Source organism: Carassius auratus, chromosome 3, assembly GCF_003368295.1.
Source record: "Carassius auratus strain Wakin chromosome 3, ASM336829v1, whole genome shotgun sequence".
Taxonomy (NCBI): domain Eukaryota; kingdom Metazoa; phylum Chordata; class Actinopteri; order Cypriniformes; family Cyprinidae; genus Carassius; species Carassius auratus.
Window position 1 is genome coordinate 6,400,913 of NC_039245.1, and position 20,547 is coordinate 6,421,459.

At 38.4% G+C, this 20,547-nt stretch overlaps 2 gene segments (V, D, J or C); both read left to right on the forward strand.

The window, feature by feature from the left end:
• Nucleotides 1-1,494: 1,494 nt before the first annotated feature.
• Nucleotides 1,495-2,508, forward strand: LOC113045190 (Ig heavy chain V region XIG14-like). The segment is given in 2 exon segments: nt 1,495-1,616; nt 1,728-2,508. Coding segments are annotated over 2 exon segments (351 nt in total).
• A 1,991-nt stretch (nt 2,509-4,499) lies between these two features.
• LOC113045200 (Ig mu chain C region membrane-bound form-like) lies at nt 4,500-20,459 on the forward strand. The segment is given in 8 exon segments: nt 4,500-4,590; nt 4,690-4,996; nt 15,486-15,492; nt 16,407-16,455; nt 18,053-18,358; nt 18,996-19,313; nt 19,423-19,728; nt 19,888-20,459. Coding segments are annotated over 8 exon segments (1,722 nt in total).
• The last annotated feature ends 88 nt before the right edge of the window (nt 20,460-20,547 follow it).

The following is a 20,547-nucleotide window of genomic DNA, read 5'->3' on the forward strand; positions in this document are numbered from 1 at the left end:
GAGACAAACTCACAATAATACCTGACAGAGATCATGATGTAATCTAACACTATTATATCCCTTTTATAACTTGTTTTTATAAATAATTAGGTACCATCTTAAAGCATAAAAATTCAGCCTTCAAATGCATCCAACCATTTTGATAAACTCTTGAAGAGTGCTGACTAAGCAGTCCATTTAATGCTAAGTTCACACTACACGACTTTAACCGTCCTCAGTGCTGTTCAGACTACATGACTTGATTGTGTCTTTAAGTCATTGTGGTGTTCAATAACCCGAACCCACATATGTAAATGATCTGCAACTGGGGGGTTCCACACAAGCTGACAACAACTCTGTCACCCAACGACTCTACACAATCCCCAAAACACATTTTGTCAAATACCCTATAGAAGTGAAACGGGAATTACGCGAAACAACACATTCAACAGGTGTTTGAAAACGGAAGTCAGGAAGAAATTAGCACAGCAAGCTGTTTGCTCAATGAAAAATTTGCTCCATTTATTGTGTCCAAACTTTTCTTTAATCCATGTTGTTGCTGGGTTTTTTTCCCCGGTGATCTTTACTCACGCCTTGATCTCTCATTGGCTGTAGCTCATCATGAAACCTGACACCATGTGATGTCGAGTCAGCCGACCAGTTCAGATATTTGGCATGCTAGATATTTGTTTGCTGTCGGCGAGGTGTCAGCCTCTTTGATGCATCGTTGTGTAGTTTACACATAAAGATTGCAGAGCGCCGATCACCTGCTGTTTTTCCTCCGATCACGGCCTTGTAAACTTAGCCATGTATTACTGTGCAAAGCAAGCACAGGTCATGTACAGCTAAGCAAAACCCACTCTGGCTGTTTTATCTCTTGTTACGAGAAGTCAACAGTTGGCAGCAGAGAATAAAAAATGTATTAAAAAATCTATTAAATGTGGCCTAATGAGATGATATACCATTACTGGTGAATGGCGATGGTATGCAGTGAAGTTCACCATAAAAAGCTCAACACAACATGTGTCTTCTGATTTGTAAGAGCATTACACACTTTACAGTCACAAACTATAAAACAGAGTTTTCAGTTACCAGAGACTCATACAGAAGCAAAATAAGTCTATAAGGATATGATGATGAATGACACAACAGTGTTTTATGTTGCACAAAAGTGAACACAATGATAAACCACTAGCAGTTCTGCTCTAAAACATCTTGAATGAAAAGTAAAAATAAATAAATAAATAATAATAAAAATAATAATTTTTACATAGGAAAATGAAAGTGCATATGAATCATATCATATTTTATTAAATTTTAAGAGGCCTTGAAAATTATGAAAATTATGTAGAATCGATTCATGTCCACTAGAGAAAAATATCTAAAAATATAAACACGGCAAAGTCTCTAATAAGAGATATTAAGCCTTACATGAATATTTTTGTAGCCTGTAGATTTGATTAGTAGCTCTGTTTATGTAAATCTTATATTTCATATTTAAACAGCAGGCATGAGTCAGTTTATACATTCATCTGATCACTAGAGGGAGTGAAGAATCACTTCTGCTCATTCAAACTGTGCTGTGAAACAAACCATGATCTCTTCATCTTTAGTGTTGCTTCTGGCAGTGGTATCCTGTAAGTTTAGTCTACTTTGTGTTTTCTACATCATTTTGTTGCTATGAAGCTTGTCAACAGTTTTCAAACATCATGCTTTCTTATTAACAGGTATTATTTGATCTGATACAGGTATTGATTCATATGAATTCACTCAGCCTGAGTCTCTGACTGTCCGTCCTGATGCCACTCTGACTATCAACTGTAAAGTCTCCTATTCAGTTACAAGCTATGTTACAGCCTGGGTTCGTCAGCCTGCAGGAAAAGCTCTGGAGTGGATTGGAGTGATCTGGACTGATGGAAGCTTAGCCTACAAGGATTCCCTGAAGAACAGGTTCAGCATCACCAGAGACACTTCCATTGACACAGTAACACTGCAAGGAAAGAACATGCAAGCTGAAGACACAGCTGTGTATTATTGTGCCAAACGTGCACAGTGACAGATGGCAACAGCTTCCCTGTACAAAAACATCATCATATTAACATTACCGTATTTATCATGTTTTGTCCTTTTAGGTTTTCACAACTGATATTCACTGATGCTCATCATTCACAGCTTAAATTCATTTGATGATATTTATGAGAAAAACCTAATATGCCTTTAATCAGTTGAAAAAACAACAATTACCTAATACAAAACTTAATAATTAGCTAAAATAAGCACTATAAATGTAAATTATGTTTAAAATAGAATGTCAATAAAATCCAATATAGTTTGCATGACTCCCATGAGGTTAGAAAGTCTGTTGGTCAGTAAAGGTGTGACCGAGCTTGTTTTGACCCTGTTTTGCTGTTGTCTCAGAGGTGGGATAGATGTTTTCAGCAATGTCTGAGCAGCATTGAGGGTTTCAACCGATCTGTGTCAGTCAATGAACTGAAGTGCTTATTCTGTCTGTGATGTGAGTCCAGGAGGTCTAGACGTGAGCTGCTTGCTTAAACACCAATAGATGGCAGTAATCTATCACTTGGATTTATATTATCATATGGCACATCAAGGGTCAGTTAGAATTTTTTGAAGCATCGAAAATACATGTTGGTCCAAAAATAGCAAAAACTACGACTTTATTCAGCATTGTCTTCTCTTCCGTGTCTGTTGTGAGAGAGTTCAAAACAAAGCAGTGTAGTGATATCCGGTTCGCGAACGAATCATTCAATGTAACTGGATCTTTTTGAACCAGTTCACCAAATCGAACTGAATCATTTTAAACGGTTCGCGTCTCCAGTACGCATTAATCCACAAATGATTTAAGCTGTTAACTTTTTTAATGTGGCTGACACTCCCTCTGAGTTCAGACAAACTGAAACAAACACTGACTGAACTGCTGTGAAGAGAGAACTGAAGATGAACACCGAGCCAAGCCAGATAATGACTCGATCACGAGTCAAGAACCGGTTGCAAGGGTTTTCGGATCATCAGTAGTTCTTTCGGACAGTTCAATTTAAAACCGGTTGAAGAAAACGGTTCGCCGGTTCATAGACATAATGGCGTCATTGGCCATGATTGCCCTTGATTCAAGCCTTCGGTTTACCTGGGCTCATAAAATTAGCACAGAATCAGTTCAGAATCTATCACCAAAAGAATCAGTTCGGTTCAGACGCTCTGTGTGTCGGTCTGCTTCACACTGAATCACACATGCGCAGTATCATCAGCTCCTCGGTTCTCGAATCGGACGCGTCTGACATTTAATTGCAAGCAGCGATGCGATGGAAGAAACACTGAAGAATGGGAATTTAAATAGATCACATGTGACAAGACTGGAAAGGTACACGTCAGGAACAGCTGACTGTCGGCTGATGCAAGCGTGACTAACGTGGCCAGACTGAACTAATGCAAAGCTCAGTTGATAAAAGCTCTTTGATATATATATATATATATATATATATATATATATATATATATATATATATATATGTTTGGTTTTTATTCCACAGGTATCAATGGTAATGAATTCTGGTTAGATCAGTCACCTGCTGCGATAAAGAGACCTAGAGAAACAGTGAAAATCTCCTTTAAAACATCAGGTTTTACAGTGACAGACTACTGGATGCAATGGATATGAGAGACACCAGGGAAAGCTCTGGATTGGGGGAGTTAACTCTGGCATAAGTTCTTGCTCTGATTATTTTATTTATGCAGACACCATGAAAAAATCAATTCACTATGAGTGAGGACGTGTCTCAAAGTACACAGTATCTTGAAGCCAAGAGTCTGAGAGAAGAGGACACTGCTGTTTATTACTGTGCTCAACGGACATCTGATGAAGCAGCTCTACAACAACTCAGAACAACTACAGTGAAAAAAGACCAAGCTGGTGGTTATTAAGCCTCTTATTAAGAAACTAAAATAGATAATTGGCAAATTACAGGCCCATTTCAAGTCTTCCATTAATGTCTAAAATTTTAGAAAAAGTTGTTTCTGCTCAATTGTGCTCCTTCCTGCAAAAAAAAGATCTGTATGAAGAATTCCACCATAGCACAGAAACTGCACATGTTAAAATTGCAAATGACCTGCTACTTGCGTCAGATTAAGGCTGCATCTCATTTCTAGTTTTACTTGATCTTAGTGCTGCAATCACCACCATAGATCATGACATACTCATATTGATTACAAACCTATACAGGTATTCAAGGGCAGGCTCTAACACAGAAACAACAACCATAAACATCTAACACAAACTGTTAGCAATATACAGTACAGATAGATTTCTAATTTTTGAGACACTGTGGTTGTTGTTCATTCAACTAGAAAATAATTAAAACTTAAAAAAAGGTTCTTCCTACTACAACTATAAAAAAACATTCATTTAAGTCTTTAAACATGCAAATGATTTCGTAGGAAGGATCAGTGCCACTCAGACTCTCAAAGGACTGTGTTATAAAGTCAGTCCTCAGTCAGTGTCTAGCTGCAGTGTCTTTGTATTTTCTTCATTTGACAGTTTAAGATTGATAATGGAAATGATATTGTTTGGAGTTTTTCTTCAAGTGATTATTTCAAGTGAGAATAATTTCACTTCTCCCTATTATTATTGTCATTTCATTCTTCTAAGTCATAAACATAATTTTTTGTTGTTGTTGTTTTTTCAATGTTTTTCAGCTGTTAGTGGTCAGTCTTTGACCTCCTCAGAGTATGCTGTGAAAAATCCTGGAAGAACAGTGATTCTGTCCTGCACTGTGTCTGGAATCTCAATGAGCAGTCACTGGATGCACTGGATCCGCCAGCAACCAGGGAAAGGACTGGAGTGGATTGGATGTATAGATACTGGCTCAAGTGTATATTATGCTCAGTCTCTAAAGGGCAGGTTATCCATCACCAAAGACACCAGCAAAAACATGCTGTATTTAAAAGTGATTGACCTGAAGACTGAAGACACAGCTGTTTATTACTGTGCACGAGACTCACAGTCACACAAAAGACTACAGGACAGAACAAAAACTATTGAATGTTATCACTGAAGCAATAGCAAGCTCCCGCAGATTTTTTTAGAGTGTTGTTTGAAACATTTAAATACTTTCTCATAAACAGTTTCTCAAATAAATAAGTGGAAAGGTCTGGAATGATTAAGGTACATCATAATGATCATAAATCCAATGCCTGGAGGGTTGATCAATGAGCAAAATACATAATCTGTACAGTTGCCATGCATAAGCATCTGCTAAATAAATCTGAAAATAATTTGGTATTGTTTGACTCAAACTCGATATTTTGATCATAACAACTCTAACACTACACACTAATCTCAAAGAGATTGTTTGCATAGGGACCAGTCTTAAATTTAGAATGCCTGCGATTTTAACAGACTAATAAATCAACATGTGTGCACTCTGTGAATGATTTGGTGATAGCCTACTTGATAACATCAGATTGCTCATCATTACAACAACACTTACCATATTATCGCAGACGATGCTGTATATCGCACACCCCAGATTCACTCCTAGTCAAAGGTCTTTCTCACAGTTACACACCTAGTTAAGGGTCTTTCTCAAGGGCACCACAGTGGTATGGAAGAAGGTGGGGAAAAATTGTGTTTTCCCCCAACTGATCTAACACCCATTTAAAGCAGAACATCTTTTACACAATAAAATAAAATGTAATGCATGTTATTACCTTTTTCTAATGTTTCATTCATCTTTCATCTTTAAAAAAAAAAAAGGGTAACATAATCGTACTGAAACCGTAACTCTTAAACCATGATACAAACAGAACCATGAGTAACTTGAACTGTTACACCCCTAGTATGTTCCGAGTTGTACTGTTTCGTACTGTAACACTAATGAGCTGATGGTATTTCAGTCATCTGTCCATACTAGTGAATTCCTGACTCTTAACACGTTCGGAGCAAAAGACCAGAACGTGAGTAAACAAGGACCTTCGTTGTTTACATAATTCACCATTTTGGCCGCCCAGAAGTCGGCCACATCCTGCTTTACGTGACAGTTATTTACTACAAGAAATTCCAGAGTCACGTGGGCGTGCCTCAAAGGAGACACTAAACCAACCACATTCCAACATACACAAAAGGAAACCTTTCGTAAAGTTCCTTACTTTTGTAAGTACTTATTAATATGTATTTTAAATATGTTTATGGATTGCATAAAATGGTTAATTCTTGTTATGTGAAGAGTATAAGTTGCTAGCTTATACTTTAGGAAATGTCTCTCCTCACTTTAACTTTCTCAAATAGTCATGTGTATGTAACCCCCACTTTTGCAGGTCGTAAAAGTTTACGACCACACAGGACAGGAGAGAAGCCAAATCACTGGCTTCTTTTGAACAATGCATTCTATGGAATGTATTCATTAACTTTCTGTTTTTATGTTTTATACATGTTTTACGTATTCCCTTTTTGGTTCATTAGAAATTTCCCATATAAATTGGGACTATCTGCAGTGTTATCATGTGTTAATCAAATCTTTAAATATGTGTAATTCTGCATTTGAATGTAACTTCATGTTTTGATCATTTATATATTATGTTTAGTATTGTTCTAATCGTCATGCTCTGACAGACCCATTTATCTAGAGCAAAGTAATGAAAAATGTATGTAATCTGAATTACAAATTTGCTAGAATAATCCCTGGAAATTGGACAAGCCCTAGATCACCAGGGGGGGTTGTCTCCACAGAGACAAAGGAACTTTTCCCTCCGCTTCAGATCGCAGACTTTCATTGGCTGTTTACGCGAAAAGAGGCGGGGCCATCTCAAGCCATAAGAACGACTGAACAAGGTCCGCCCTCGCTCTTCTTCTCCTTCTCCGTTCTCGGACACGCTGCTCTTCTGCGCGACCAACGTTGCTTCTGCGCGGCCTTAGGCTGAGAGAAAAAGCCATTTTAATGGCTCCTATGGAAGCTTTCGTTTTTGTTGTTTCTTTTCTTTACTAAGTTTATTCGACTATTCGCCTCTCCACACAAGGAAGACGAATTCTGGAACATTGTTTGTTGAACCTTTCAAATACCGCGCGAGGACAGAACAAAGGACCACGTGCTCCACGCTCACGCCAAGATCCAGCGCAGCGTGCACGCGCGTCACATGGCCTCCGGCACACGCCCGCTGTTTTCAAAAGGAACAGTGCGCAAAGTTCACAAGCTCGACGCCGATCTCACGCCACGCTCACATTGGACACTTTGCAAGTATCACTTTCTCTATGGAGATTTAAATGCTGCTTTAAATTGTTACTATGATCGGATCGTTGTTGGCTTCCAAAAGTTACTGACTATGATTTCCATACCTGAGCTCCTTATGTGATCTCATTCTATTTTCTCTCTCTCTCTCTCTCTCTCTCTCTCTCTTTTATTTGGATTCAGTTATGTCTTGTAAAGCTTACTGTTTGTATTGTCGTACGCATATTTACTCTGTGTGATTTGTAGTTTGATGTATTACTAGTTAAATTATTAAAAACCCATATACTGACGATTGGCTTGGACTCCACCCCACTTACATTACGAATCACTGAGATGTCTGATCTATAGCTACAAGCTTTACATTTAGAAACTAAATTTATCATAAGGATAGGATAATATTTTCATGGCCAGAGAATACTTTTCCTTGAATTATAAGGCGTGATAACTTTATTGAAAATTGATAGGTCAACAGTGGTTTGCTGGACATACCACTGTTTGATTTGCAGTAATTTACAGTAAGAGATATCACAATAATTGGTATGAAGAATGGAATATTGACATATTAATGGGTAAGTTACAGTGCCCTGTGATTATTTATTGGTATAGGCAATTGAGCTATTTTTCATAATCAATCAAATTTAATGTAACTGTCATCTGAGATATAAATTAATCATATTCCTGATTAATTATATAAATTCCCTATATATCATTTGAGTTAATTATTCTGTAAAACTCATTGTTGCTACAGTACATATTGTCATAATTATTATTCAAATGCAGTTTGCTTTATTGATCAAAATATCATTGTTAATAACTGATGAGAGTGGGGAACTTTAGGGTATTTTTGGAAAAAGGGCAGGGGCTTGAGCCCGCAAAGCACCCCCTCTGCACATCCCTAAACAAAAGTAAACATAGATGAAGTAATATAACGTTTGTCAGTTACTAAAATAGAAATGAAGATTTTTTTTTTCTTTGTTTACTGTAATAATGCTCAAATGTAAATTATTTTGTGGGAAGGGTCAAAGTCTCCCAGACTCTTGCAAAACTAATATAAGCTGAACTTTCAGTCATTGCGTGTGTCCAGTGACTAAAACAAGTGCAGTGTAACCTATCACTGTTTTACTGTGGTAATGGAGATGTTACTGTATGGACTCCTGGTGATTATTTCATGTGAGAAAATCCCATTTGTTCTGGATTATTGATGAATTGTTCTAAAGCATCCAACATTCTTTGTTCCATGTTTTTCAGCTGTTAGTGGTCAGTCTTTGACCTCCTCAGATTCGGTGGTGAAAAAGCCTGGAGAATCAGTGACTCTGTCCAGCACTGGGTCAGGATTCTCAGTAGGCAGCTCTTACATGCACTGGATCAGTCAGAAACCAGGGAAAGGACTAGAGTGGATTGGCCGTATTGACACTGGCACTGGCACTATTTTTGCTCCGTCCCTACAGGGCCGGTTCTCCATCACAAAAGACACCGGCAAAAACATGTTGTACTTGGAGATAAAATGCCTGAGAACTGAAAACACAGCTGTTTATTACTGTGCAGGAGAGTCACAGTTACACAAAAGACTGCAACTCTCTTTTAAAACCTGTATGGTGCTTGTGAAGTCAATCAGACATGACTAGAACATTCATACCCCTGGGGAATTGAAGAGCTGTTCCCTTTGAGGATTCTCTGTCATTGGCCTCTTTCCCACACAAATAACATATGACATGTTTTAACATGTTTTAAATACATATGTAAACTAAATCAAGTGCAGAACATCAGAATATAATTCACTTACTGATTATTTAATGAAGGAGCAGGCTGAGCGGAAATATGGAGCTTTGTATTCATAATGTAAAAAAATAAACTACAAACCATATTGTAAGATATTTACTTGCTTGCAAATGTGAAATCATTCTAAAAAATGGTCTGATTAAACTGAATTTTGCTGCTTTCATTGGAGAGAAGCATAAAAAAAATTCATTAGAACTATCCAATGAAAATTAGAAAGTCATAATTTTACATTTATCAACCTGACTATAATAGTTTAAGGAGTTTTCTTTTATACAGTGGCAACTGACTGGACAGCAAGGGAGACAGCACGTTCTGAGATTTAGCAGTTTAATTAGAGATTTCAGGTGGTTTACCTTTCGCTTACTATTTCAGCTAGATGGCACCCCAAGTATGCAAAGCATTTCTCATCACAATCTGAACACACAAATATATCCACTCCTCCCGGTCTGCAGCAATTCTACCAACTTCTTATGACAACAGGTTAATGAAGAAAATGCTGATTTTCAAAAGTAGGCATACTAGTATCTTTTTGATATTGTGGCCAAATCTGTCTGACCTCTGCATTGCTTGAGGATGTGCCAATCGCCTTCCTGCTATTGATCATCTTCTCAGAAAAGAAGGAAGCAAAATCATTGCATTTGCTGTCTGAGAGCATTTCAACGAGGAGCAAGGCTGGTGGAGTGATTGGAGATGAGCGACACCTGCCTCGCTCCTCGTTCCGTCCCTCGGCCCCGCCCCACTCGTCACAATCATCAATAACATTCTTGACTTTTGAGTTAAAGGAATCAAGGAGAATATCAACAGAGTCTGCGGAAATGCTTGGTGTTAAAGATATAACCTCCATAAACAACTCGTTCTCATTAATGCATCTCCTTCTGACAGAGACAGATCTAGATTCAGTGGTAGCACAGATCAATACATCAAAGAAAATACAGAAGTGACCAGATAGTGCTACGTCCTTAATAACAATGGATGAAATGTTTAGACCCCTACTGATGATTAAATCTAAAGTGTGTCCACTTTTGTGTGTGGTTCAATTCACATGCTGAATCATGTCAAATGTGTTTAGAACCATTATCATTTCTTTTGTAGTTTCGTTTTCTGCATAATCTATGTGAATATTAAAATCCCCTGCAATTGCAAACCAGTCAATCTCTGAGGAAATCATTGATAACATTTCTGTGACCTCTTCAACAAAGGCTGGAGAGTATCCATACAGAATTTCACTTAGACTTTACGCAATATAATTATCTTCTCATCTCATTAATGTATGTAAGTCGATTGTTTATGTTTATTATTATTATTGTTATGTTTTAATTTTGAAATTATACCAACATTTTTAAACCTACTTTTTCATTGAGAAGTCAGTATGCAAATGTATTGATCACAGATACTAAAGTCAGATGCATTTGTGTGTTCTGATACCAGGGGCTTTGTTTTTGTGATGGACTGTCTCTCTGTGTATGACTGGTGCACAGTATTTCAGCCCATGACAAAAAGGTCAGAAGCATCTGTAAATTAATGATTAGTTAATCTATAATGTGCAATCAAATAGATGTATCTCTATCATAATTCTTCAGACTTAATACAGAGAAATAATATTATATTTAATACAGTATTTATTACATGACCAAACTACACTATACATTATGACACAAACTGCCTTCAACAGTTGCCATTTAGCAGTTTTTATCTAACACTCACACACAAATATAAATAAGGGCATTATAATAGATATTAAATGACAATAATGTACAACAATGTTAAGGGTCACCTGACAAATACATCATATTTCCTACAACAGTTTCACATAAAACTTAACCATATACTGAACTTCATTCAAAGCTATTAGAAACATCATGAACAAAAACACAAAGATTAGATGCAGTGAATGAGATTGTGCTATTTATGATATAAGGTTGCTTTATCTTTATTTTAACTGAAATGGCTGTTTATCTAATATAATGTTAACAGATCAGATAGATGCTTCCAACCAAATATGCAGGTGTTCCATGGTGATACTATCAGAATTAAACCTCTGAGCTCCTGAATGATCTGTTAAAATTACCTTATGCTTTTCTTCTCTAGATGCTCTCTGACATTTGGTGTTTAAGGATGGCATTATATTTTTCATCAAGCATTTCATATTTAATTAGTTTAAAACATGCTATCAAGAGTTTAAACTTTTCTTTAATTTATAATTAAAATCTATTGAATCATTATCAAAAATACAACAAAATTCTAAATTCTTCTTAAAACACAGATCTCACTTTTTTTTTAATTAAAACATAAATTTTTAGAAGAACATTATAAGTTACCTCATAAATACAATTATTAATACCCCACTTGTATTTAAACACCTATCTCTTCTGTATATAATCCAATTAAATTGGTAAAATGTACGATTTACATTTTTCCTTTCTTTTTGGAGTATTAAAAGCTCTTGGTGCATAAAGAAGATCTGTAAAGTTGCAAAGACTAAAGTCTGAAACCCCAAGAGATATTCTTTATAAAAGTTAAGGCTCGTCCACACCCCGCTTAAGTGCCTTGTTCCTGGTCTGTTGTGAGTGCTATTGCTGTGACTATTGACATATGATGCCGCTAACGTGTTTTCTTTTCACTTATTAGCTACTTGTTAAAAAGGCCATTATAGCTTTAAGAATAATACATCTTCTGATCAAATCTCTTTCTCTATTTTACTGAGACTGAGGGTGCTTTCACATCTCTAGTTCTGTTCATTTGGTCCGAACCAACCGAACCACGGGGGAATACGGGACCGTACTGGAGGTCACAGCCTCAGTGCACCAAGGAGGAAATGTGTAACTAGGGGGTGTCTACCCACTGACTGACCATTGAAAGGGACGTGGTAAGCAGCTATGGCCGCCACGTACACCTTTAAGGTGGAGTGAGTTAACTCCGCAGAGAGCCTAGCTTGGAGAAACTCAAGAACTGTACCAACTGGGCAGTTAACAGGGTCAAGCTGGCGGTCTCTGCACCATGAGGTGAAGACTTTCCACCTTAGGGTGTACAGTTTCCTTGTAGAGGGAGCTCTGGATTGGAGGAGGGTCTCAACAACCTCAGTTGAGAGACCGGAAGCTATGAACTGTGCCCCCTCAGGGGCCACACCCACAACTTCCACAGCTCCGGGCGAGGGTGGATTATTTTGCCCTGCGCCTGAGAAAGTAGATCTGTCCTGATCGGAATCTCCCATGGAGAGCCGTCGAGGAGAGAAACCAGATCTGCAAACCATAATCGGCCCGGCCAGAACGGGGCTACTAGCAACAGACAGACCCCGTCCTGGCGTACTCTCGCCAGAACTCCCGGGAGCAGAGCAATGGGGGGAAAGGCGTACAGACGAAGCCTCGGCCAGGTCTGTGACATGGCATCTAATCCCAGTGGAGCTGGGTGAACTAGAGAGAACCAGAGGGGACATTGTGATGTCTCTTGAGTCGTGAAGAGGTCCACCTGAGCTTTGCCAAATATCTGCCATAGCGTTACACGGCGACCAAGAGCTCCCAACACCGGGCCCTGATTCAAGAACCAAGGTTTCTTCCATATGTCTAAGGCATGAAGGCATTTCCGCGTGACCTTGATAGTTCGTAATGGATTTCCCCTCAGTGAAAACCCCTTGATCTTGAGCCTCCACTGCAGGGGTCTCATGTGCAGGAGGCCAAAAGGTATCACATTGGACGCAGCTTCCATGAGCCCTAACAGTCTCTGAAACTGCTTGACAGTGAGTGACTGTCCTTCTCTGACTCTCTTGACTAAGGAAAGGATTGACTCAATCCGAGCAGGAGACATACGTACCTGCATCATGGTCGAATCCCACACTAAGCCTAGATAGATGGTTCTCTGAACTGGAGAAAGTACACTCTTCTTGGCATTCAGTCTCAAACCCAGCTCCCCCATATGGGCGAGAACAACATCTCGATGTCGAACCGCCATCTGCTCTGATTGAGCTAAAATCAACCAACCATCGATATAGGTCAGAATGCGGATGCCCTGCATATGGAGTGGTACCAGAGCCGCATCTACACATTTCGTGAACATGCGGGGTGAGAGTGCAAGGCCGAAGGGAAGTACTCGATATTAATAGGCTTTGCCCCCGAAAGTGAACCTCAGAAACTTCCTGTGTTGCGGAAGGATGGATATGTTGAAGTATGCATCTTTGAGATCTATTGTGACAAACCAGTCCTCGGATCTGATTTGAGCCACAACCTGTTTGACAGTGAGCATTTTGAACTTCAGTGACATTACTGAGAGGTTTAATTGATGTAAGTCTAAGATTGGACGCAACCCCCCATCCCTCTTTTGGAACTATGAAATACCAGCTGTAAAACCCGGACACCCTGTCTAGAAGAGGGACCACCTCAATGGCCGCCTTCCTTAATAGGGTATTCACTTCTTGTTCCATCACCAGAGCCTGCTGGGGGGCCCACAACTGTCGGTGTAACCCCATTGAACATCGGCGGTGGATGGCCAAACTGAATACAATAGCCTCTTTCTACTGTGTACAGGACCCATTGAGATACATTTGGCAGTAATTTCCATGCTGCTAAATGATGTACTAAGGGAATCAGTCTCTCAAGACTGATCTCTGGTGTAAGAGGCCCCTGAAAGGGTGGCGAGCTTCCCAGCTCCGCTACGCTCACGGGCGGACATAACTGGGAGTGATGCTCGTGGGAGACTGCTGCACCCTGAAGCACTGGCAGGGTTGGCATACCGGCATCTAGAGGACACTGGGGTGAGATGGGCCCCATATAATGAGGTGGACACCGCTCTACTCCAGTGAGGGCTACCCTCAGGGTCACTGCACCTCTGGCGTCAGGACCTCTTTGTCGAGGACTTCCCAGCTTCGATAATTGCATTGATTTAGCTTTGGAAGTCCCCATCTCAGAGCTTTTGAACTTCGCAGTATGAGGAGCTTGCCTGTGGCGTGGGTATCTCCCGCCCAGATAACCCACGAGAGTGACGAGGGAGTAAACTCTGGAACGCTGCCGCCTGTTTGCGTGCCTCCTGGAACCTATTGACGACAGTATAGACTGTGTCGCCGAACAGGCCCGAGGCTTGAAGCGGGGTGTCCAGGAGGCAGACCCTATTATGCTCTCTTATCTGTGACAGGGTCAGCCATAAATGCCTCTCTGCTGCCAACAAGGCTGCCATAGACCGCCCAATCACGCTTGCGGTCCCTTTGGTGGTGCGGAGGGAGAGATCAGCGGTCCGGCTAATCTCTGTGATATCGTCGGACTTGATCCCCTCTACCTCATCTAAATCTCTCAGCTGGTCAGCTTGATATGCTTGGAGGATGGCCATAGTGTGAAGGCACACCCCCGCCTGACCTGCTGCCACATTGCCCTTGCCCATTAACATAGATGTTGTTTTTAACGGTTTCGTGGGCAAGGCCGGAGCCTTCAGAGACGATGCCGAACTGGGTGACAGATAGCTCGCAAGCGTCTGCTCAACCCGGGGCATTGCTCTGTACCCTCGCTCATCGAGCCCCGTGACATTGCCGTAATACACAGATTACACATGAATTCAGAGTTGATCTTGCCAAAGGCGTTTCCCAAAGCGCTTGACGCAGCTCCCATTCCTGAAGAGGAACCTTTATTAATCACTGAGTTGTTGTGGTGACAAATAAACGGGTTACTCTCAGATTATCCATCTTTGACCACGTATTTTACCGGACACCCTGTGGTGGTTAGTTATGTGTCGTTCTTGAACGATTTGTTCATTTTGAATGAATCTTTAATGTGACTAGGGAAGAAGGTCTAGGGGAGTCATCTAGGTGAGTGATTCGTTCAGTCGCGTATGCGCAATATGCGCAATAGTCTATACTAGATGTGTTGGGGAAGTAACAAGTAACATTTTAATTACATTTTGCTAAAATGAACGAAATGACTCAAAACTCATTTTTTCAAACTCATTTTTTCACTTCTACTAAATATTGTAGAAACTTGATTTTCTGTAAAGTTGCTTTGCAACGATTTGTATTTGTAAAAAGCACTATACAAATATACTTGAATGAAATTATACAGAAGTTGGATGGCCAATGTATGTTTATAAATAAGAAACAACCACAGGGGGTCTTAAAAAACTTTTTGTATGTAGAACTACTTCCTTCAGGCATGTATATATTTTTGCCCTGAGTGCTCTGTCCTGGTTGTCTTAAACTCTGCCGGCTTCACCTTAGCCTCCCACACTGCCTGCTCTGCACTGCTCTATTGATCCACCACAGACTGCAGGCTTTCTTACACTCCATAAGCCTGGCCTACCATCCCTCCCCCTGTTCCACCTTTGCTCCAGCATCCTTCGGAACGTTTGATGTAATATAAGTATTTTCTTTTTTCTTATTTTTTTTTCTTTTTGGGAGCATATGCAATCCACTCCTTAAGTGGGGGGCTATGTGTCGCTGTGTGTGTTAGGCCCCTGGCTGCTGTATGCCTTGATTGTTTTCACGGCAACACTTATTAGTTGTCAGTGATTAATCAGTCTCACTATGTTGCATGTTATATATAAATAGCCCTTTGTTTTTCACTTGTATTTTTTCAGGCAATGTTTGCAGTTCATTTTTGTTTGTCTCCGTGGTCTTTGTGTTCCTCTGTGTTTCAGTAAACCCCTTGCTTTTATATTCACCTGCATTCCTTGTTCCCAGCGTTACAATAACATGAATGACTGCTGAGGACTGCAAAGAGATATCTCTGCAAAGAAAGATGAAAAGTAAATCGCTGAAAGTAAAAATAATGTTTACAACCTAGTTTTAGTCCGTTTCGATATAAACGATTTTATATTTTGAAGACAATACGTAGCCTAATTGTTGTTTGGATGGATGGATGGATGAATGAAAAAATGCTTTGGTTAATTAATGTTATTACTATAGCCTATTTTTTTTCTTTTAAATATGTGTGTCTTATATTATCCAATGTTTTGGATAATATAAAAAAATTAGTACTGTATCAAATCATATTTCTGATCCACATGAGACTTTTTCATTGAATCCGTTTAAAAAATTATAATAACAAATGAGTGGTTTGAGTTTTTGCTGTTTCTTGTGGTTTTTTGTTTAGCAACTCAAAGGCACCAGTCACTGTGTCAAACTATTTCGACTACTGGGGGGCAGGAACCAAAGTCACCGTTTCCTCAGGTAAGATATAGTTGATATTTTCTGTTAATCCATTTTTATGCACTTTAAAGATGTAGGTAAATAGTCTTATCACAAAATAACATCCAGACGTAGCCTAAAAAAAAAAAAAGAAAAAAAAAGGATAACAGTGAAAAAAGGGAGCGTCGGTAACCGTAAACAGTGCCGAGTAAAAAGCTCAGATTAAAGAAAGCGCGCAATAAAATGTCTTCAAAGTTATTAAAGTATTAGGGTTATGGTATGGCTCTCATCGTGAACCTTCCCGTTGTGACGGTGCCTTTGACTACTGGGGAAAGGGAACAACAGTGACTGTAACATCAGGTAAGTAGATTTTTGTTTAGGTTTACGAGCCAAACAACAAAATGCAGGTTTATTAACACACTATTTAGTCCACTAAATGTATATATAATGTAAGAAGTCAAATTCATGTTTTCCATAAAACGTTGGCATTAGCTATGTTTTAAACATAAAAGTAAAACTAAACTTAGCCTACAGACCGCTTTTCCGTTTTGCAAGAATAAACCTCATCAAAAAGATAGGCTACATAGTCGAATTTGTGGGTTGGGATAATAAATGAAAGTGACTTGTCATGCATAGGCTCATTTTGTACAATATCCATGCGTAAAACTGTCAGTGTGACGATGCTTTTGACTATTGGGGAAAACTGAGCGTTGCATTTTTATACTGCGGTGTTAATAATATTGTGTAACTGGGCTTTCGACTACTGGGGAAGCGGCACTAAAGTCATCGTAACAAACGGTAAGATTTTATTATTAGTTGCAAGATCAGTTCAATCGTAGCAAAATAAGACAAAATGTCAATATGTGTGTTATTGTTTGCAGTTTTATTATATATTGAGAGTTTCCTATTAATTGTTGTCAGATGAATGGTTATTTCATTTCTCATAAAATGTAGCTATACATACTTTTATAATATTGTTTCGTTGTATAGCTGGTAAAGAAAATCAATAACAGTAGTTACTGTTAAACGACTCCTTTCAGCCTTCATTTTTCTTGCATGTGTTGGTTTAATATGCGCAAATAGACGCTGAAAAGCCAAAGTATACAGTATAAATAAGACAAAAAAACTGCAATGTGTCTCGTGCGTTTAAACTTTCTAAACTGATTCAGCCATTACGTGTTATAATTTAAAATGACAGATTACATACCCTGTTAAGAAATAATTAAGATGTTTTAAACAAATAAATGAATAAAACAACGCTGTATATCTTTATTTAATAAATATTTGCAATTACAAATAGATTTAATTATAACGTTTTCGCATGATTCCAAGGTCACAAACTGCTATATAGTCCGCTTATTTAAAAATTTCAGAAGGTTTGGATTGTTTTCATTCTATTTTGTTTATTTGCTTTAACTTAGACATTTCATGAACCGATTAATTTAAAACAAACTGAAAAGTAATTATGCAGTCAAAAAATCCAGTTATAAATTAGTTTAGATATATAACACTTTATTTATTATAGCATCCAAGATAAATAAATATTTCACCCAATTCACAAGATTTTGTGTGTTATCATCCGGGAAACCTGTTTCAAAATAGCTGTGCTAGTGTTCTGTCTTTCTGGTCAGCACAATTTCAAATCAATATTTAATATCTATGTACATATTTGTTAAGTAATTGTGTGCAGCATTGATCATTAGGCTACTGCAAAGTTAACAGAACTTCAATGCAAAGTATACCAGTTTCACTCAATCATTTTGTTTTATTTTATTTAGTCATCTGATATTGATTTGATAATTTCCATATTTTAATTTATTCATGAATTCATGAATTCAGTCATTCAAGATGTAGCCTTGCTATCTAATAGGCCTAATAGTGTTGCATACCGGTATGTCTTGGCTACGTTATATATAGGTTGTATTTTTTTTCTGAGAAAGATGCGATGTCTCTACAGCTCAACCATCTGCACCAAAGTCAATCTTCGGCTTGTCTCAGTGTACTTCTGATTCTGATGGGTTCCTCACTATCGGCTGCTTGGCAAGAGGTTTCTCACCTGCAGACTCGCTTACATTCAAATGGAAGGATTCTGCTAAAAAAGAGTTGAGTGGTTTTGTGCAGTATCCGGCGTTTGGACCCGATGGAGATTATACCCAAATCAGCCATCTGCGCGTGAGGAAAAGTGATTGGGATCCTAAAAATCCTTACACATGCGAAGCTTCAAGTTTTGGAGTCACTAAAGAAACTCCTCTTGCTCCATCACGTGAGTTACATTTCTAAAATGTCTAACATTTTACATTAGCTACCTCATGTGTCTCTGTTTTCTCTTTGCTGTTGGATTAAGATTATGCTGTGGTTTCTTTGTGGAGATTCATGTTTGAATGGGAATTTTAGCACACTCTTTGGTTTATTTAACCTCTCAACTTCCTGTTATATATTGGTGAATGTCATGTGGTTGTTCTTTATCAAAGTCCAATGTCAGTCAATGTTTACACCAGCTGAGAACACCAAGGCTACAAATATAAAGAGTCCAAAAAACACTAGAACAGAAAAGGCTACATGATTTCTTGAATTAATTGAGTACCCTGAGGCTTTCAGAAATACTTCATTTCTGAGTCTGTGTCAGGGAATGCAATGACATATGAGATTTTTCCCCCACTGTATAAACCAAAATATAAATATAAAAAAAATAAAATGTTGTGTGTGTGTGTATAGATATATATATATATATATATATATATATATATATATATATATATATATATATATATATATATAGCATTTAACATTGACTTTCAAACTCAACTACAAGCGCATCTTATTCGCTTGTTTAAAAAGTCATGTTGCACTATTTTATTTAGCTTTTCATGTCCTCTCTGCTTTCTCCTGAATGTTGCCAGCCCCACCACCAGATCAGCGTGCAGATGTGTACTTAACAGTACCTACAAAACCGGATTTAGACAATGGAACTGCAACCTTCATGTGTTTAGCCCAGCGGTTTTCACCTAAAACATATGCGTTTAAGTGGTTTCAGGATGGTCAGGAGGTGACAGATGAAATAGACAAATATGAAAAAAGTGAGAAGAAAGGCTCAATAACCGAATACAGTGCCATAAGCATTTTGCAAATCAGTGCCAACAAATGGCAGCCAAACAGCAAAATTAAGTGTGAGTTTGTGCACAAGGCAGGAAGTGAAGATATTGAGGCACAATATGCAGGTATGTTTTCTATCGAGAATGTGTTTGTTTTGAAAATAGTTTCGTACATTTTTTTAAATATAAATATTATGTTTACGTCTCCCCAAACCTGTCTGCTTTTTGTCCCCAGCTCCTATTCAAGACTGCACCGATATTGCTGTTGATATAGTGCCTCCCTCCCTTGAAGACATGCTGAAAAATAGACAAGGAGTGCTGAAGTGCAAAGCTTCAGCAGACAATCCAGGTTTCACCAAAATAACAATAGAAGCGAATAATAATATCATCGCTGAAGCAACAGTAACGGAAAACTTAAAAGTTGTGGAACTTGACGCCCTGATTGGCTATGAGGAATGGAGCAATGGCACTGAATTTGCATGCACAGTTGAACACAAAGAACTAGCAGAGCCCAAGCGAACTAAGTTCATCAGAGAAAATGGTATGGGTTTTATTTTTTTGTAAAACATCATGCAGTTTTACAAGGTCTCTTGATTTTATTTTTCATTCCAATTGATGTTAATATATATAAAAAAAATTATAATCATAAGAGAATGACTCATGACTCATTCTGGTCTTAATTCTGATCTTGTTTCACTAGGTAAAGTACCCAAGAGACCCTCTGTTTACATGTTAGCACCCCCAGAGCACAAAGAGGGTGACAACATGACCCTGACATGTTATTTGAAGAACTTCTATCCCAAAGAGGTGTTTGTGTCTTGGCTTGCTGATGATGAACCTGTGACTCTTGGGTACAGTTACAATACTAGCCTGCCTGTTCAGAATGATAAATACTTCTCCATCTACAGTCAGCTAACAGTTAATTATTCAGAGTGGAAGAGCGGTACAGTGTTCAGTTGTGTCGTGTACCATGAAAGCATTGATGAAAAAATGCGCGTACTGACAAGATCTATTGATGATAATATTGATAAGGCAGGTGTCATTAATCTAAGTATGAATACCCCTGCATCTTGCAAGGAGTAGAGCATTGTGTATGTGGTGTCTTCCTGTTACGCTTGTTAAATGTTCATCTTGTGTTCTTTCCTTTTTTTCTTCCTGTTCTTGAGTTACATGTCCATGTTTGTAATTGTGTTGGTCTTTAATGTTTGTTGCTCCTTGCTTTCATGCATATTACATTTAGGAAAAGACTAATAAAAAAGAAACCAAGCATAATTCCTGTGCATTTAATTTATGTTATTATACCAGTTTCATATTTCTTTGACACAGCATATGTGAGCATGAAAGATCAAAGACATCAAAA